The sequence below is a fragment of the Tamandua tetradactyla genome, chromosome 12 (assembly GCF_023851605.1).
Source record: "Tamandua tetradactyla isolate mTamTet1 chromosome 12, mTamTet1.pri, whole genome shotgun sequence".
NCBI classification, from domain to species: Eukaryota; Metazoa; Chordata; class Mammalia; order Pilosa; family Myrmecophagidae; genus Tamandua; species Tamandua tetradactyla.
Genome location: NC_135338.1, coordinates 32,795,850 through 32,816,038, shown reverse-complemented (window position 1 = coordinate 32,816,038; position 20,189 = coordinate 32,795,850). Strand labels below are relative to the sequence as shown.

The 20,189-nt window shown below is 38.6% G+C and overlaps 1 protein-coding gene across 4 annotated transcripts in view; it reads right to left on the bottom strand.

The window, feature by feature from the left end:
• Positions 1–1,749: 1,749 nt before the first annotated feature.
• Positions 1,750–20,189, bottom strand: part of PTGR2 (prostaglandin reductase 2) — a 39,996-nt gene continuing 21,556 nt past the window's right edge. For all 4 annotated transcript variants that reach the window (XM_077123035.1, XM_077123034.1, XM_077123036.1 and 1 more), the window contains 5 exons: positions 18,835–19,044; positions 16,699–16,820; positions 15,178–15,265; positions 14,143–14,182; positions 1,750–2,996 (listed from right to left, as the gene is read on the bottom strand). In XM_077123035.1, the coding sequence (XP_076979150.1) occupies positions 2,920–2,996; positions 14,143–14,182; positions 15,178–15,265; positions 16,699–16,820; positions 18,835–19,044 (537 nt within the window). In that variant the 3' untranslated portion in view covers positions 1,750–2,919. The remainder of the gene's footprint in view (positions 2,997–14,142; positions 14,183–15,177; positions 15,266–16,698; positions 16,821–18,834; positions 19,045–20,189) is intronic.

Below are 20,189 nucleotides of genomic sequence, written 5' to 3'. Positions count from 1 at the left end.
ATAATCTCTCAACCCTGTTTGAAATCTCTCAGCCACTGAAACTTTATTTTGTCTCATTTCTCTCTTCCCCCTTTTGGTCAAGAAGCCTTTCTCAATCTGCTGATGCTGGTCCCATCTCATCCCGTGTTTCTGTCCCATGCTGCCAGGGAGATTTACACCAGTGGGAGTCATGTCGCGTGTAGAGGGGGAGGGCAGTGATTTCACTTGCAGTGTTAGTTTAGAGGGGACACATCTGAAAAATGAAAGAGGTTCCCTGGGAGTGACTCTTAGGACTAATTTTATGTAGGCTTAGCCTGTCCTTTGCAGGAATAAGTTTCATAGGGGCACACTCCAAGATCGAGGGCTCCCTTTTGATTTAGTCATCCCCACTGCTTTCTAGAATATCATATAGTCTCCAACTGGAGTAGAATATTTCCCCTTTTCTCCCCATTCCCCCAAGGGGACTTTGCAAATTCTTCTTTATTCACTGTCCAAATCACTCTGGGATTTATTGGAGCATCATACTAACCTGGATAAATCAACAAAAGCTCACGCCCTAATCAAGATTCTATGTGCTTATGGCATTAACTACACTGAAAATACAATTAGGAAATGCACCACCCAAAATACAAATTTTGCACCAGATAAACATCCCTCCCTTTAGTCTCACACAGAAGTTGAAGCTTTAAAATATGGATATCATCCTTTACCCAGTTTTCAGATATACATTAGTCCTGTCCAGATCAGCTTTATTCATATCTCTACTCGATGTCTGATCACTGTTTCAACTTTTTCAACAGTTCCTGCATGGGGTACTGCTGACTTTCATAACTTCTGAGCTCTAACTCTGAGTCTCAGTCACATAAATACCCGAAGTTTCTGGGAAAGACCAGGTTATATACAAACAACTCAGTATCTCAGAATTTAGAATTAACAGTTATACCTCCTGAATAAATGAGCCACAGAGATCTTAATTCAAGTTGCAGAAGGAAAGCAAAGATATATGAAAAACTATACAAGACATTTCACAAAGGGGGAAAAGATTTGTGAAACACTTGCAAAAAAATTAATTCAGTGAAAGGAGAGCTTGCAAGACTAGCAAACTGGGAAGTTTTTCAAAAGTTGGGTCAAGTCTTGGAGGATGGTACAGTTCCAATGAGTAAAAGAGCAATGAGGGAATTAAGAAAGAAAAGGAACACAAGGATATTCTTAGCAGGCAATACATTGTTCCAAACTGGGTGGGAAGGCGTGAAATATTTTGTGTCTTACAAACTGTTTCCACAGCTATTGCCTCATTTGTTTCACATAACAGTTCCTATAAAATAAATAGAGCAGGGATCATTCTTTTTTAAGAGGTGAAAAAACAGGTTTGGAGAAGTTAAGTCACTTTCCCAAAATCATACAGCTATATTAAGTGACAGAGCTGGGGTCATGTAAGCAGACCTGTTTGAAAACTTAAAGGGGGAAATATATATACACCTCAAAGAAGCATTTACTTGACTATGGAACACCCATAGAAAATTGTTTTAATGTTTCAAACTCCAAGTCTGTAGATTTGTCCAAGAACTTCTCTCACCCTTCTCCTATATCAAAGTTCTTATCTCACCCATAGGAACTTTGGCCTTTCTCCATTAATGCAGTTTTTTTTTTCAGGCAGACTGATCTGATCTCTCACTCTGTGCCAGGTACATGGGACAGTCAGAAGACCCCAATCCCCCAATGGACAGAACCTCTATCTCCAATGTACTTAATAATGAGAAACAATAAAGGTTTTGTGTTTGTATCTTTTTTATTTTAAAGGAAACTGTCCATGACCAAATGTACTTATTAATCAGAGGATAAATCACATTTTGTCCACTTCCTAACTGAGTACAGATTACATGATTCAACTGCTGGTAGATATATAAAAATCTCACAAAGGATTATCTTTTCTAGCAAAACTATTTGAAAACCAAATACTGTCAAGGTTCATTTTCCCACAAAATCAGCTATTCACATGAATTCTAGAACTTACTGGCAGAAAAATGTTAAATTTTAATATTAGCATTATGAAAAAAAGGACCTGAACTATAAAGATATATCTGCAGCATACTATTTTAAATTAATAAAAATTAATTGCTTTTGTTCTATTTTATATGATCCATTAACATTTGTATCAAATCTCCAGTATCTTCAAAATATTTGATACAAATATATGCAATATTAGTTTTAGCAAAAAAGAAGAAAAATAATGTTGACTTCAGCCTATTACTATAAATAACCATATGTTGGAAGTATAATATATATATATGATACTTAAGATCTAAGAGAGAATTATAATGTTAAGTATCTGTGGAAATATCACCTATGATCATTTAAATAAAAAGCTATCCATAAGCTAAAATTTTTTAAGGTATCCTGAAAAATCTCTGTACAAAATTGAAAGAAATCTGCGTGATTTCCTTGATGATAATTCTTTTTTAATTTTTTTAAATTTTTACTGATAAAACAACCTACAAACAGGAACATTCCCAACATATGAACATTCCATACTCAGTGCTCAATAAATGGCTCACAATATCATTACATAGTTGTATATTCATCACCATGATCATTTCTTAGAACATCTGCATCACTCCAGAAAAAGAAATAAAAAGAAAAAAGAAGAAACTCATACACACCCTACCTCTCACCCCTCCCTCTCGTTGACCACTAGTATTTCCCTCTACCCAATTTATTTTAACATTTGTTCCCCCTATTATTTATTTTTAATCCATAGTTTTTACTGATCTGTCCATACTGTAGATTACAGGAGCATCAGACACAAAATTTTCACAATCACACAGTCACACTGCAAAAGCTGTGTCATTATACAGTCATCTTAAAGAAACATGACTACTGGAACACAGCTCTACATTTTCAGGCACTTCCCTCTAGCCTAGACGACAACTCTTACAGAGATTACAAAGTGATTCCTTCTGAAATGCAAACTATCTGCTTTCCAATATTGCCTCCTGTCATCATGGACTGGAATGCAGCTGGAAAGAAAAGAAACCAAGTTACCTAAAATGAACAATGTCAGTATCTTACATATTTATCAGGAGGCCAGACTAACAAAATAAATATGATTCATTTGATATCAATGATTTTAAAATTAAGTATAGAAGGTAAATGTAGAGAAGAAAAATCTCAAGTAAAATAGCAAAATTACAGCACAAACTAACCCTGCTAATAGCTTAAAAAATTGTTTTTACCCAAACTGGAAATGCTGAACTGATTTCTGCATCAGTACAAATGTTTACAGAGTCTGACAACTAGACACAAATAGGTATGGAAACAAATTGTTAGTGAAAAATTTTAAATAACTACAAAAAAATGAGAAATTCAATCATAAAGTTTTACTAAGAGGTAATATCACACATCTGTTATGCCAGACAAAGGAGTGAAAATCTTTGTTTAGCAAACATCTTAACCAAATATATTTAAATTTTTTTCTGAAAAAAAGGAAGAAAAATCAGTTTGATTTAATCCTTTTCACTTGAAGCAAGTGAAAGGGAATGTCAAAGTCTGTGTAGGTTAGGGAAAAAAAATTTAATTTCCCTAATATAGACACTTCCTGGAAGACTGTGGAACAGAGTTTCACCGCTGGTCTGCTGGGCAAGAAGAGAGAGGACAGAAAAAAACGATGGGGACTACAATCCTGAAGTGTGTGTGATCAAAGAGTGTCATCAGTATTTCATAGGGAGGTCCTAGACGAGAGAGATGGAGAGATCAGGACAGGGAAATAGGGTAAGTCTGATCAGCTGCGACGCTGCTGGGGGCCAGCAGCGGTGTGCAGGGGAAGCACGAATCCAAGGGAGTGGGCGGTCCCTCCACTCCAGATTGCCCCAGAAGCTAGTTGGGAAGGACTCCGTATGTGGCTGTGCATCCGGGAGCACCCGTGGGAAGCCCAAAGGCACACCTAGCTGCCTACCATGAAAAGCAGTGCCCAGTGGGCACGGGACTGGATGCTCAGCCAGGCCATGAATAGCCATCCCATCAGGCACTTGTGAGCAGTGGGGCTCCTGGGCACTAGGTGCTGCAATCATCAGCTACCCTGTCAACACAAAGGGACTAGCCATCCCATTGCAGCGTGCTCGAAGCGGACCTCCACCACACATGCCATCTCACCCAGCTGGTCACCACAAACGGGCAGAGGCATGTCTGAGGGGAGGAGGTGGCTCAAGATCACCATCTTCTGGCAGGAAGCAGTAAGTGTGGTCTGGCAAACTCCCTCTCCGCCTAGTTTTTTATTTTATAATTTTATTTAAAAATTTTTTATTTGTATTTTTTAATTATATATATATATTTTTTTTTTCCTTTTCTTCTGTGGCCACCAGTCTGTGTTCATTCCCAATACATCTTGGGGTGTCTCCTGGCTTCTGGGCTTAATATTACTGAGGAGTTTTTGTTTTGTTTTGTTTTGTTTTTTGAGGTGATGGGCAAGGAGTCAAGCCATCTGCCATTGAACTCTCCATGCACCCCTGCCTAGCTTTTAATAGACCTCATAGAACCGCACCCCCTACATGAGATCCAGGCCTTAGCGTGATGGGGAATTACTGACAAGCCAAGTGCAAAAGGGGACCTTCAACACAAACCCAAGTAAATTCAAAACTTCAGATAACTGAAGAAAACCAATTTGCAAAACAACTTTAACAAGATAATAAAATGCCCCAAACACAACAGAAAATCACAAAGCACATGAAGACCCAGGCAGAAATGGGCCAGCTAAATGACCAAACAAAAACACCAGAAGGGACACAGAATATGGAACTACTCAAGGATAGTTATAAAGAAATAAAGGATATTAAGACACTAGAGGAACATAAAGAAGAATTTGAAAGATTAAATAGAAAAACGTAGATGAAAGATACTGTAGACCAAATTAGAAATATACTAAAGACAAACAACAGCAGAATTGAGGAAGCAGAAGAAAAATAAGTAAAAGACAGAAAATTGAACTAGAGCACACAAAAGAACACGTCAATAAAGATGAAAAAAATGGAACTGGATCTCAGAGAAAAGATGGACAACAAAAAAGGCTTGCAAATAAAGTCCCAGAAAGAGAAGAGAAAAGGGCTGGGAAGTTTAGTTGAGAAAAACTTTCCAAACCTTATTAAAGACATAAATATGAAAATCTGCTGAAAATAGGCCCACAGTTCAGATAAACCTCAAATAAGAGTTAAAGATACTAGTTTTTGCCCTGGCGCAGAGGGGGCAGGGCTGACGGAAAAAAACAAAACAAAACAGATTTTTTTTGGATTGGACAGCACAAAATACTTGAAAAGGTCTGGACCCTAAAAAAACAGGAAGAAGGGGGCACATAGGACCTGGAGATACATACAGCAAAGTACCAACTTAAGCTCTTCATTAACACACCTGAGGAACGGGGGTCCTGCTCTGAAAAGGACTTTTTTTTTTCTGTTTCTACTGCTTAACTGCTCATTAGATACAACTGCAAGGTTTCTCAGGCTCTAAATGCCCCCAGGCAAGGGCGGAATTAAGTTTATCCGAGAGACAAAGAGGCTGGTCAGGTGAAAGGAGTTAATTCCCTGGAGGCTGTGCCTCCCCTCAGGAGAGGGGTGGGGCCCAGCTCAGGTGGAATCTGTCCTTCAAGGAATTCAGAAACCAAGGACTGGAAAATTGAAGCAATTACAGCCTGGCTACAACCTCTCCTCTGTCTCGACCACACCCCCTGCAGGGAGAGTCTGCTTTATGCTGGTGGGACCCGTAGGCAGACAAGCGCCACATACTGGGCAGGATAGGAAAAACAGAGTTTAGAGGCTTCCTAGGAAAGTCTGTCAACCTGCTGGGTCTCACCCTCAGGGAAACTACCCCCCATGGTTGAAAACAGCCCTTGCTCCTCTTCCTGGAGTGACTAATCCTGTTTCACCAGATGAAATTGCAAAGGAATGCCCTGAAGTAATTGGCTTGGAAGACACTTGTAATTCTTTTCATGACCCACCCCCACCACCCCTCTTTTCTTCCAGACATACAGCTAGACTGAAGTCCCAACAGGCCCCAAAAGTGTCACCCATGAAGAGGTACACTCTACTCCAAAAGAACTACATGAGTTTTTTCAATTTATATAGACAGAAATCAGGGGAATATGTGTGGGAACGGATTTTAAGGGTGTGGGATAATGGTGGAAAGAATATAAAGCTGGATAATTAAAAGAATTATATAAAGCTGGATCAGGCTGAATTTATTGACATGGGCCCACTAAGCAGAGATTCTGCATGCTATGTTATAGCTCGAGGGGTTAGAAAAGGAATTAACAGTTTGTATGTCTGGCTGAAACATGGATCAAAAGGTGGGCAACATTACCTTAGGTTGAAATCCCAGATACTGCCCTGGTATAATGTAGATGAGGGGATGCAACAGCTTAGAGAGACTGCGATGTTAGAGTGGATTATCATGGAAAGCTTACTCATACACCCCAGGAATGTCCAGAGGATGCACCTTTTACCAGAACTGTGAGAAATAAATTTGTGAGACTAGCGCCATTATCCCTGAAGAGGTCTGTAGACCCCTTCTCTGTAGGTCAGATACTACTGTGGGAACTGCTGTCGCTGAGCTGTAATCCTTAAACACAATGGGGATGATTGGATCCCAAGTTGGCAGAAGCCAGATGGCGGCACTTAATCACCAAAGACAAGGTGGAAGTGGCTATCATAATGGACAGCAGACTCAAAGCAGGAGTCAAAATAATCTGACTCCCAGAGACTTGTGGTGTTGGCTAGTAGATCATGGGGTACCTAGAAGTACAACAGATGGGCAGTCTACTAAATTCTTGTTTGAGCTGTATAAGCAAAAGAGTTCTAGGTCAAGTGAACAGAAGTCTAACTTGAATTACAAAAACAGAGAGCCATGGCCCCTTAATCAATTTCCAGACATGAGACAGTTTACAGACCCAGAGCCACTTGAATGAGGGGAAGGCCAAGTCCCTTTGGGGAAGGACCCTGTTACACTGCCACAAATTTATACTGTTAATCTTCCTCCAAGCCTTCCCCAAGGAGACCGACGGCCTTTTACTAGGGTAACAGTGCATTTGGGAAAAGGAAATGATCAAATATTTCAGGGATTGTTAGGCACTGGTTCAGAAGTGACATTAATTCCAGGGGACCCAAAAGGTCACTGTGGTCCACCAGTCAGACCAGGGGCTTATGGAGGTCAGGTGATAGATGGGTGTTTTAGCTCAGATCCATCTCACAGAGGGCCCCTGGACCCATTCTATAGTTATTTCCCAAGTTCCAGAATAGACATACTAAACAACTGGCAGAATCCTTACATTGGCTCTCTGACTAGTGGAGTGAGAGCTATTATGGTTGGAAGGGTCAAGTGGAAGCTATTAGAACTGCCCCTACCTAGCAAAATAGTAAATCAGAAGCAATACTGGATTCCTGAACGGACTGCAGAGATTAGTGCCACTCCTAAGGAGTTGAAGGATCAGGGGTGATGATTCCCACCACATTCCTATTCAACTTTCCTATTTGGCCTGTGCAGAAAACAGATGGGTCTTAAAGGATGACAGTGGATTATTGTAAACTCAGCCAAGTGGCGACTTCAATTGCAGCTGCTGTTCCAGACATGGTATTACTGTCTGAGCAAATCAACACATCCCCTGGTACCTGGTATACAGCTATTGATCTGGCAAATGCTTCTTTTCTCCATAGCTATTAGTAAGGGCCACCAGAAGTTTGCTTTCAGCTGGTAAGTTCAGCAATGTACTTTCACTGTCCTACCTCAGGGGTATATCAAGTCTCCAGCCCTATGTCATAATCTTGTCCGCAGAGACCTTGATCATTTCTCCCTCCCACAAGACATCACACTGGTCCATTGTATTGATGATACTGTATTGATTGGACCTAGTGAGCAAGAAGTAGCAACTACTCTAGACTTATTAGTAAGGCATTTGCATGTTAGATGATGGGAGATAAATCTAACAAAAATATAGGGGCCTTCCACCTCAGTGAAATTTCTAGGTGTCCAGTGGTGTGGGGCCTGTCGAGATATCCCTTCTAAGGTGAAGGATAAGTTGCTGCATCTGGTCCCTCCTGTGACCAAAAAAGCCACAATACCTAGTTGACCTCTTTGGATTTTGGCAACAACACATTCCTCATTTGGGTGTGCTACTCTGACCCATTTATCAAGTGACCAGAAAAGAAGCTAATTTAGAATAGGGACCTAAACAACAGGAGGCCCTGTGACAGGTGAAGCCTGCTCTACAAGCTGCTCTGCCACTTGGACCATATGATCCAGCAGATCCAATGGTGCAGGAAGTGTCAGTGGCAAATAGAGATGTTGTCTGGAGCCTTTGGCAAGTCCTTATAGGAGAATCACAATACAGACCCTTAGGATTTTGGAGAAAACCGTACAATCTGCTGCAGATAACTACTTTTCTTTTGAGAAATAGCTTGTAGCCTGCTACTGGGCCTTAGTAGAGGCTGAACACTTGACCATGGGCTACCAAGTTACCATGAGAGCTGAGTTGCCTATCATAAGCTGGTTGTTGTCTGACCCACCAAACCATAAGCTGGGCATGCACAGCATTACTCCATTATAAAATGGAAATAGTGTATACAAGATAGGGCCAGAGCAGGTCCTGAAGGCACAAGTAAGTTACATGAGGAAGTGGCCCAAATGCCCATGGTCTACACTTCTGCCACATTACCTTCTCTTTCCCAAACCAGAGTTATGACCTCTTGGGGAGTTCCTTACAGTGAGGTGACTGAGGAAGAGAAAAGTCGGGTCTGGTTTACAGATGGTTCTGCATGGTATGTAAAAAGTGGACAGCTGCAGCTGTCCAAAAGTGGTCAGTGTTCAGCACTGCAGCCCTGCAGCCCCTTTCCGGGATGTCCCTGAAGGACAGTGGTGAGGGGAAATCTTCCCAGTGGGTGGAACTTCAAGCAGTACACCTGGTTGTTTATTTTGCCTGGAAGACAACCGGCCAGAAATGCGTCTGTATACTGACTCACGGGCTGTTGCTAATGGTTTGACTAGATGGTCAGGGACTTGGAAAGAGCAGGATTGGAAGATTGGTGACAAAGAGGTCTGGGGAAAACGTATGTGGAGAGACCTTTCTGAGTGGGCTAAAAACATGAAGATATTTGTGTCCCATGTGAATGCGCACCAGAGGGTGACTTCAGCAGAGGAGGGTTTTTAATAATCAAATGAATAAGGACCCATTCTGTGGATACCAGTCAGCCTGTTTCCCCAACAACTCCTGTCATTGCCCAATGGGCTCATGAACAAAGTGGTCATAGTGGTAGAGATGGAGGTTATGCAAGGACCCAACAATATGGACTTCCACTCACCAACGGTGATCTGGTTACAGCTAATGCTAAGTGCCCAATCTGCCAGCAGCAGAGACCCACACTCAGTCCCCGATGTGGCACCATTCCCCAAGGTGATCTGCTGGCTACATGGTGGCAGACTGATTACATTCGACCACTTCCATCATGAAAGAGGCAGCGATTTGTTCTAACTGAAACAGACACATTCTGGATACGAGTTTGCTTTCCCTGCACGTAATGTTTCTGCCAAAAACTACCATCCATGGACTTATAGAATGCCTTATCCATTGTCATGGTATTCCACAGCATTGCTTCTGATCAAGGAACCTACATCACAGGAAATGAAATGCAGGAATAGACACATGCTCATGGAATTCTCTGGTCTTACCATGTTCCCTACTACTCAGAGGCAGCTGGGTTATAGAATGGTGGAATGGCCTTTTGAAAACTCAAGGTGGCAATATCTTGCAGGGCTGGGGCAATATTCTCCAGGAGGCTGTGTATGCTCTGAATTAGCATCCACTGTATGGTCCTGTTTCTCCCATAGCCAAGATTCATGGGTTCAGGAATTAATGGGGTGGAAATGGGAGAGGCACTGATCACTATTATTGCTAATGATCCACTAGGAAAATTTTTGTTTCCTGTCCCTGCAACTTTTAGCTCTGCTGGTATACAGGTTCCAGAAAGGGGAGTGCTTCCACCAGGAGAAACAATAATGATTCCATTAAACTGGACTCTAAGACTACCACCTGGTCACTTTGGGCTACTTATACCCCTAGTGGGTTACTTTACTGGCTAGGGTGATTGACCCTGACTATCAGGGGGAAATAGGACTGCAGCTATACAATGAAGGTAAAAAAGAGTTTTCCTGGAATATAAGAGATCCCCTAGGGCTTCTCTTAGTACTACCATGCCCTGTAATTAAAATCAATGGAAACTGCAACAACCCAATCTAGGCAGGACTACCAGTGGCTTTGAAACTTCAGGAATGAAGGTTTGAGTCATCCCACCAGGCAAAGAACCACAGCGAGCTGAGGTGCTTGCTGAGGATAAAGGGAACATGGAATGCGAAGTGGAAGAAGATAGTGATAAATATGAACTACGACCATGTGGTCAGTTACAGAAACAAGGACCGTAATGGTATGAATATTTCTTCCTTGCTTTGTAACTAGTATCTATATATTTATATATAATTCAAATATCTTTGTTTTCCTCTTTATTTTAACCCTTTATCATATGACATAAGCTTTTTTTTTGTTCATTTTCAATATTTAAGTTGTAAGATATCAAGTTTAAGAGTGAATATTACCCAAGGACTTGCACCCTATTCTGGAGAGATTTAACGTGTTTCCAGTTTTATGCCGTACAGTTGAGTATTGTTAGGTGAGGAAAAAATGTGTCCATTATTGTTTTCTATTTAGAGATTAAGTATTGTTTAAGGTGATGTGTATTGCTGCCAAGTTGACAAGGCGTGGACTGTCATGGTCAGGTTCATGTGTCAACTTGACCAGGTGGTGGTACCTGGTTGTCCGGTCAGGCAAGCACTGGCCTGTCTGTTGCTGTGAGGACATTTCATGGACTTAAATCATGACCATATTGGCTGTATCCACAGCTGATTACAATCAGCTAAGGGGAGCGTCCTCTGCAATGACTGACAGTCTAATCACAGAAGGCATTTAAGGAGGATTCAGAAGAGACAATCACTCTTTCTGCCTCAGCCAACCAGCCTCTCCTGAGAGTCCATTGAGGACCTTCATTGGAGCTGCCAGCTTGTGGCCTGCCCTACAGATCTTGGACTCTATATCCCCATGGTTTCATGAGACATTTTTATAAATTTTATATTTACAGATATCTCCTGCTCATTCTGTTTCTCAAAAGAATTCTAGCTAATACAGATATGAATAGAAATTTTTCAGAAGAGCAAATACAGATGGCTAAAAAGAACATGAAGAGATGCTCATATTCATTAGCTATAAGGAAAATGCAGGTCAAGACTACAATGAGATACCACCTCACATGTATAAGAATGGTTGCTACAAAACAGAGAGGAAACTACAAATGCTGGAGGGGATGTGGAGAAATTGGGACATTTATGCACGCTGGTGGGAATATATAATGATACAGCAGCTACAGAAGACAGTTTGGCAGTTCCTTAGGGAATTAAATATCATGTTATCCTATGACCCAGCAATACCACTACTTGGTATATACCCAGAAGAGCGGAAAGCAATGACACAAACAGACATTTGCAAACCAATGTTCATAGCAGCATTAGTCACAATCGCCAGAAGATGGAAACAATCCAAGTGTCCATCAAGAGACAAGTGGATTAACAAATTGTGGTATATACACGCAATGGAATATTATGCAGCAGTAACATGAAATGACATCCTGAAGCACATGATAAGATAGATGAGCATTAGGACATGATGCTGAGTGAAACAAGCCAGACACAAAAGGATTAGATATTACGTGGTTCCACTTTAATGACAATGGTTAAGGCAAAATCAGAGCGGCTTTAATACAGAATATAGGGGACCTAGAGATACACAGAAGCTTGAGATGGGTGAACGGTTAGCTAAGGTGGTTGAACTCCAATGTAAAGGAATAGATAGAAGTGAAGGAGGTTCACTAATGGGTCTGTAAGTAATATTACCATATTGAGTACCCCTGTGACACCTATGATTCAGAGCTGGAGCTCTCCAGCTCTGAAAGTCAGTACTGCTACATATAATAACAGTTAAAGTAACCAAAAAAAGAGACCAAGCTTCAGTTCAGATAAAAAGAAAGCCGGGGGGCAATGGTAACTCAGTGGAAGAGTTCTTGTGTGCCATGCTGGAGACCTGGGTTCAATTCCAGTGCCTGACCATGTAAAAAAAAAAAAAAAAAAACCTGGCAGGGTGCAAGTGTAGTTCAGTGGTAGAATTCTCACTTGCCACACAGGAGACCTGGGTTCAATTCCTGGCCCATACACTTCCCAAACAAACGAAAAACTGAACAAAAATTTTAAAATGCTGCAATAAGGAGATACTCACATGGAAAAAGAATGAAATGTGACCCCCGCCATACAGCATACAAAAAAATAAAACAGCAAATCTGTTTGGAACTAAGATAAATCAGAATACAGGGCAAAAGATGATAGTTTATGTACTCTAGCACTTCATCTACTGTATGAGACCAAATGCAGAGAGTTTTATTGCATCTAGAACCTACATTTTCTGTCATACACAATATAAATTACCTATCTGAATAGCTCCTTTAAGCAACCAAACACATGGAGACCAAAATGGAAACATCCCAGATTATGGTGGGTATTGGTAGAGAGGGTGAATTAGTAGTTCAGTGGTAGCATGAACCCCTGCCATGTGGGAGACCCAGGTTTGATTCCCAGCCCATGTAATCCATAAAAAAAAAAAAAAAATCAACAAATGTGCTGTGATAACGGGATATTCACATGGAAAAGAATGAAATGTAACCCCCACCACACAGCATAAAAAATACTGGTAGAATCCCTTGAAGGACTGGAGAAAAAATATGAACTATTAAACCTTCCCATCTGGGAAATCCCTGGTGCTCTCTCAAACATTAGGGACTGCCAAGAAAATAGGTCAAGCCCTTGATTTTGAGGTTTGCCCTTATGAAACTTATTTCTGTAGTGGAGAAGCTAAGACTATCAATAATTATACCTAAGAGGTGCTTCCAGGAAACCTCTTTAGTTGCTCAGATGTGGTCTCTCTCTCTTAGCCGAACTCCACAAGGAAAATCATTACCCTGCCCCCTACAAGGGGACATGATATTCAGGGGTGAAAGTCTCCCTGACAACATGGGACATGACTCCCAGGGATGAGCCTGTACCTGACACCATGGGATCAATAATACCTTTCGGAACAAAAGTGAGAAAAGTAACAGAACAAGATATCAGTGGCTAAGAAAGTTCAAATAGAGTTGAGAAGCTATTCTGGAGGCTATTTTTATGCAAGCTTCAGCTTGATACTGCTATTGCCAGTTTGCCAACCCCCAACCAACAGCATGCCCATTAATCCTAAAGAACACCTAGGGCTCTAACTGAGACTATAAAAGTTTCACACACTAAGATTGCTTTCCTGAAACCCGTTACCTCCAGAAGGTTCCTAGGCTAGATAAGCCCTGAAACCCGGAAGGCCAGCCTCTCCAAGAATATCAACTAATTCTATCCCCCTACCCTATATTATTGACATCCCTTTTCAACATGAAAAAGTTAGAAAGGGCATAGCCCAAAGATCAAAGGAGAAGGAGAAGTTATTACAGAGAAGATAGGCTTTAACAAATGAGTATGGCTGCTGAATCACTATACTGATATTCCTTTTAGCCGCCAGTGCTTTGGAGCAGCTAGTAGAAAAAATGTGAAATGGTAACCCATATCAAACTCTGAAATCTGTTCTGCAGCTGCTTGTTGGAGTGTACTTGGAAAATTATTGCTTTTTCTTTTTTAAATTGTTTATATGTATATTTCACAACAAAAACTGTTAAAAACATTTGCTTAATATATGCTTATGCTTCAAAACCATTTATTTTGAAAAGTTACCTACAGGCTAAATGACTCACTACTCTTGCATTCATTTTTTCAAAAGCTGTTTACAAACCCAATTTTGACAACTTAAAATATAAAACAATACCTCTTTACAATTACATTGAAATTTCATGAAGTTTTATTTAAAAATTTAAGGAAATTATAGTACAGTTTGACAGGAAAGAAATAAGTGATTACATAAAGAAAAGACACCAGAGTGGTAGCAGTAAAAGAAAAAAATAGAATATTCATGCTGCGCACGTGACATGTACATAATAAATAAATCTACATTGATCTTACCGCCCATGTTTTCCAAGCCATTTATCACAGTCTCCTTAATCTGTAAATCAAAATAGCTAAATTTAGTATCCAGTAATCATTTATTTTTTATTCTTTTAGAAATTAAGGGTTTACAGAAAAATCATGCATAAAAACAGGGTTCCCATATACCACCCTGTTATTCTTCTTTAGATCTCAATATTTTTATTTAATAGTTTCCATTTTGGCAAAAGGTAGCAATACTCGTTAGTACTTCCTGTCTAAAAACATTCTTCATTTCATGGAGACAGTACAGAAAAGTTTCCTATCCAATTGATTATATAGTTTTGTTTTTTTTCTTTTTTTACATGGGCAGGCACTAGGAATTGAACCTGGGTCTCCGGCATGGCAGGTGAGAATTCTGCCACTGAGTCACCATCGCACCACCCCCAATTGATTTTTTAAAAATAAAATACTACTATTCAGTTGGCAGATCACAAGCTGTATACCCTTTTCCAACAAAATAATATGCATAAGCACATATACATACAACTTTATATACAATCATTTGCAAGTTTAGATAACATCCTAGCTCAGGGTCTGTGAATCCCAGAATAATAATTCATGGTTTTCAACCAATAATCAAAAGATATGTCAAAATGTCCAGGGAAGGCAGAAAAAGAAGTGTAGAGGTTGAGAGGTAGAATTACTGGGATGTGCTTATATAATTTAAGAAAGCACAGCTTTTAACACACAGTAGCATTCCATTGATATTTTTCAAATGAATAACTATTAAAATTATACAATTTGGGGGGAGAAAAACTTTGATTTTGTAATATAATTTATGTAAAGTAAAGCTCAGTAACATTTTAAATAAAGGGAAAAATAAGAGAGGGTGTCTCAATCAAGAGGTTACACTTCTGGGAAGCAAAGTATTATAATTTTCAGTACGCTTTGCTTTTGAAGGAAGTTTTATTAAACTAATATGTTTACTATAACAAATTCAAGTAATACAAAATATATATATATCAAGTAGCAGGAAGAATGATATTGATAAAGAATAGAAGCAGGTTCTACCTTCAGTTTTCCTTCTTTAAACCACTGACTCAGCTGTCGAATGCCAGGTTCAAATTTATCCTTATAATTTAAAACCATAAATCTTTCCCTGTAGTGGGAGAAAAAAAGGTTAATGATCAGAAAATAGGGGGAGAGTGAAAGAGTGCAAGATCAAATTATTCCAGAACTCTGATACCTATTCATTCTTTAATATTAGGACTTAATTACACTGCTGGTCAGATGTAGTTTTAGATATAAGTACACTAGTAAATGTAGTGAACTTCTATTGTTTTTGTCTGTCCAGCATCTACAACCCTTTTGGTAAAACTATCCTGATTTTCTTTTGCAGGGACACCCTTTCCCCACCCTCAAGTGACCTAAGCCAGGCTAGTCAGTGCCAATAAATAGCCAATAAGCTTTGAGACTTAAAGAAACCACCAGGAGAGAAACACTCTCCTTTTGCCTGGACTGCTGCTTAAATGTAGAACTAGAGCTAGTAGTCATCTTCTTGCTGCCACAATAAGACAGCCTGCTAGAGAGCCGAACCAGCCCAGGGGAAAGCAGAGACCAGAAGTGGGGTAAACAGCCCTGAACCCCAGACCCAGACACAAGGTGAACCCCAGACCTAGTCAAATCTAAGCTGGTACTACTCTTGGGCTTCTCATACATGAGTCAGTAAATTTCTTTTGTACTAAAGACAATGTGAGTTGAATTTCTATCATTGCAACCCTAAGAGTTCTGAACGATAGAGCAAATGAATTTTTAACAGAATGTTTACATTATCTAATAGTATGCCAGTTAACTGAAACCTGAATATTGAATTGGGTTTAAAATGTGCCTTTTCTCCACCAGTCTCGCCTACATTATTATTATTATGCTTTTTTTTTTTTCACGATTTATCCGCAAGTAAACATTGTAATTAAAACTTTCTTGGCAAATCTAACAATCCTATCAGTAATATAAACATCTGTAAACAAGAAGGCAATTTCAACAGCCAAGCAGTTTGTTGCTTTAGGAGGAAACATTGAAAGGGTTTCCCTTTCAGTGTATTGCAACATCAGTAACTTAATTGTTTCTTGTAATATAATTTAACTGCCTACATTACTGATCTTAGCTAATACTCTTGTTTGTAATGTTGGCTTGAAAATTTCATAAAGTTGAATTATAACTTTTCAGGAACTCTGGAATAGATTTTAGATTTCTGACTCCAAAATGGATTTTAGATTTCTGACTCCAAAATCTTTTCTTATTATTTAAAGGATCTGTAAAGTATATATGATAAAACAACATTTTAAAATGTATACTTTTTTAGGTATGTAAATTATACCTCAATAAAGCTGTTTTTTAAAAAAACAAAAGAGTATACTTTCAAGCTTTATATAAAAGTGAATGATTGCCTATGAAGAGCAATACTATATATAATCCTATATATACTTCTATATATATATATTATATATATATATACACTATAACATCTCTATATACATTTATGATATTTAAACCCACTTGAAAGTGATAATGCTGGCAAAAGGAAAAACACACCTTGTGATGTTTCTTTCTTTCCGGACTGCCTCCACAGCAGGAGGCAGGGGAGGAGGATAAGGCACATCCTTGTTATACTGAGAAATCTGACCACACAGGATGATGTGGCTGTTCTGATTCATCTGTTCAGAGAAAAATGGTAATTATCCCCTAAGACATATGCCTTCCCATGTTTAGTGATTTTAAGGCTGCCTCAATGAATGTCTCCTTGACTACTGTATTTAATTGTTTAGTGGCAATTAAATTTGAAGATTTAATATAAATATTTCAGAGTTTTAATTATAAGAAAGACCACTCCCAAGGAACACAGAAGTAAATGAGAGACTGGTAATGAGCAAAGAGTTACATCAGGTGTCACTGCTGTTATTCCTACTGTTTGGCTTTTTTTTTTAAGCATTCAAATTCCTTCTTTTATTGTTACCCTTCTTAAGAGACCATCCCATAACAAATTCCTACTGGCATTATAGCCACTTGTGATGAAAGATCACTCATTTTAATCATCAAAAGCTTTTTACATTGACTTTTTTTTAATGCTAGTTAACTTTTTTAATTGTATTATATATATATATACACACACACACACACACACAAAGCAAAGAAAGAAAAAAGCAATAGTTTTCAAAGTACTCTTCAACAAGCAGTTACAGGACAGACCCCAGAGTTTGTCATGGGCTACCATATCATCATCTCAGATTTTTCCTCTGTTATTCCTACTTTTAATAGTAGCATTTCTCTGGATTTAAATAATTTAAACTCAACTTCAAATAATCATGCATATAATAAAGGACTATACAGTGATAATAGTTAATGTTGATATTTCATAGCCCTGCCAATAAAAATACTTAAATACTTGCAATCTATGAAAACTCATTCTTTACCCAAAATTTGGGGCCATGTAGGTATGTTGGCTGATGGCAAGTTAGGACACAAAACCTCACTATTTGAATAATGTAATAGTAATTTTCACAAAAATATACTAAGATGAAAAGTATAAGATAATATGGCTAGTAAAGAAATGAAATTGATGCTCACAGTGCAATTCTGCAAGCAAATGGAAGTGATAACACCTAATCACTGATTATCATGTTATGCGTCACAATTAACACTACAATTTTCTGAAGTTTTTTCTTTTCTTTCAGTAACAGGTAGAAAGGTAATGAAATGGACAATCAAAGCTATAGGCTGAGCCCCCAGTCTTTGGATTTGTTCATATGAAACTTAACCCCACAAAGGATAGGTCAAGCCTACTTAAAATTAGGCCTGAACGTCAGCCCCAAGAGAACCTCTTTTGTTGCTCAGATGTGGCCTCTCTTCCAGCCAACCCAACAAGCAAACTCACCACTCTCCCCCTGTCTACATGGGACATGACTCCCAGGGGTGTGGACCTTCTGGCAACGTGGGACAGAAACCCAAGAATAAGATGAAACTCAGCATCAGGGGATTGAGAAAACCTTCTCGACCAAAAGAGGGAAGAGTGAAATGAGACAAAGTGTCAATAGCTGAGAGATTCCAAACAGAGTCCAGACGTTATCCTGGAGGTTATTCTCACGCATTAAATAGATATCACCTTGTTATTCAAGATGTAATGGAGAGGCTGGAGGGAACTGCCTGAAAATGTAGAGTTGTGTTCCAGTAGCCATGTTTCTTGATGATGATTGTATAATGATATAGCTTTCACAATGTGACTGTGTAATTGTGAAAACCTTGTGTCTGATGCTCCTTTTATCTACCTTGTCAATAGATGAGTAGAATATATAGAATAAAAATAAATAATAGGGGGAACAAATGTTAAAATAAATTTAGTTTGAAATGCTAGTGATCAATGAAAGGGAGGGGTAAGGAGTATGGTATGTATAATTTTTTTTTCTGTTTTCATTTTCTTTTTCTGAATTGATGCAAATGTTCTAAGAAATTATCAGGATGATGAATATGCAACTATGTGATGATATTGTGAATTACGGATTATATATGTAGAATGGAATGATCAAAATAGGAATGTTTGCATTTATTTGGTTTTTTTTGTATTTAAAAAAATAAAATTAAAAAAAAAAAGGTGATGAAAGTACCTTTCAGTATCAGGTAAAAACAACAAATAAAACATACTATTCAAATTTATAACAGAAGCAAATCAACAACCTGACTTATCACAGTATCACTGATGTCACCGCCAACATTGTCAAAGTAAACATCCACTCCAGCTGGGCATAACTTGCACAGTTGTTCTGCTATATTCCCTTTTTTATAATTAATCGCTGCATCAAAGCCCAGTTCTGAGGTCAAAAGGAGACACTTCTCTTGGGTTCCACAAATTCCCACCACGCTGGAACAGCCCAGCAAATGGCCAATCTAAGGGGCAAATTTTCAAAAATAAAACAGCTTTATACTATCACATTTAAATGTAAAAATGTAAAAGCATATAAGACATATAAGTACATGAGAGTGTTCATTATAATTTCTATTAGATTATACTGCTTTTAGTTCAAAGTAATATGAAATCAAAAGAACTGAGAGCAGATTCAATGTCAGCTTGAAAAAAAATTTTAATTGAATAAAATTAGACTTAGTTTCAATGTTAAAATTTCACAAGTTAAACCTGACTTCATAAAAGGAATATTTAGATTCAAAACATCAGTATCCCACAATTCAATTTTTTAAGGCCTATCAGGAATTAAAACAAAACTAAGACAAAATATTTTGTTTCATTGGTTTCACATTATAAAGGCTATTATTTGTTCAACGATGCACTTTTAAAAATTCTATCAAAATACTTATTTCATTTCTATAACCTACTGACTGCTTTATTATTTCAGGCTATTTCTTTAAAATATGAGTTTTTTTTTTTTAATTTATGGAATTCTGGACAGCTAATCTATGATTCTCTCCCTTATATTGATGAAAGCAATGATCCTATATTTACCATGTGTATTTTTGGTTAAAACAGAATGAGGAACAACTATGTAAGATACTGTGACCCACTGATTGTATACCTTGGATGGACTGTATGTGTGTGAAGATATGTCAATAAAAACATTTTTAAAAAATTAAAAAAAAAAAAGATCCAACTGGGATATCCCCACTGGAGGTATATTACAGTGAGCCTGAGGAGAACTGATAAGATTAAGGACTATGGCTAGTTTGTGCTGAATATGCACCAACTCTTAACTTACCCTAAAATCTTTCTTTTCAACAACAATTTACATCATATTCTCTTTTTTTATTTCCCTTCCCAGCTGTGGCATACCTGGCTCTTTTGTGTTTATACTTACTGAAAGAGGTACCACGAGGGTGGGCTTGCTCTCAGAAAATCTTGGCCTCTCTGGTCCACAGTGAACTGATTGACATTCCCAAGCTAATCATGACCTGAAAGGATCTTCATGGCTTGTGAGCCATAATTTGGATTTCTCTTTACTGCTACTGGTTTCTACAACTTCTGAATATGTCAATTAAAGTGGTTGGGATATACAAGGAATCACATAAATAGACATCAAAAC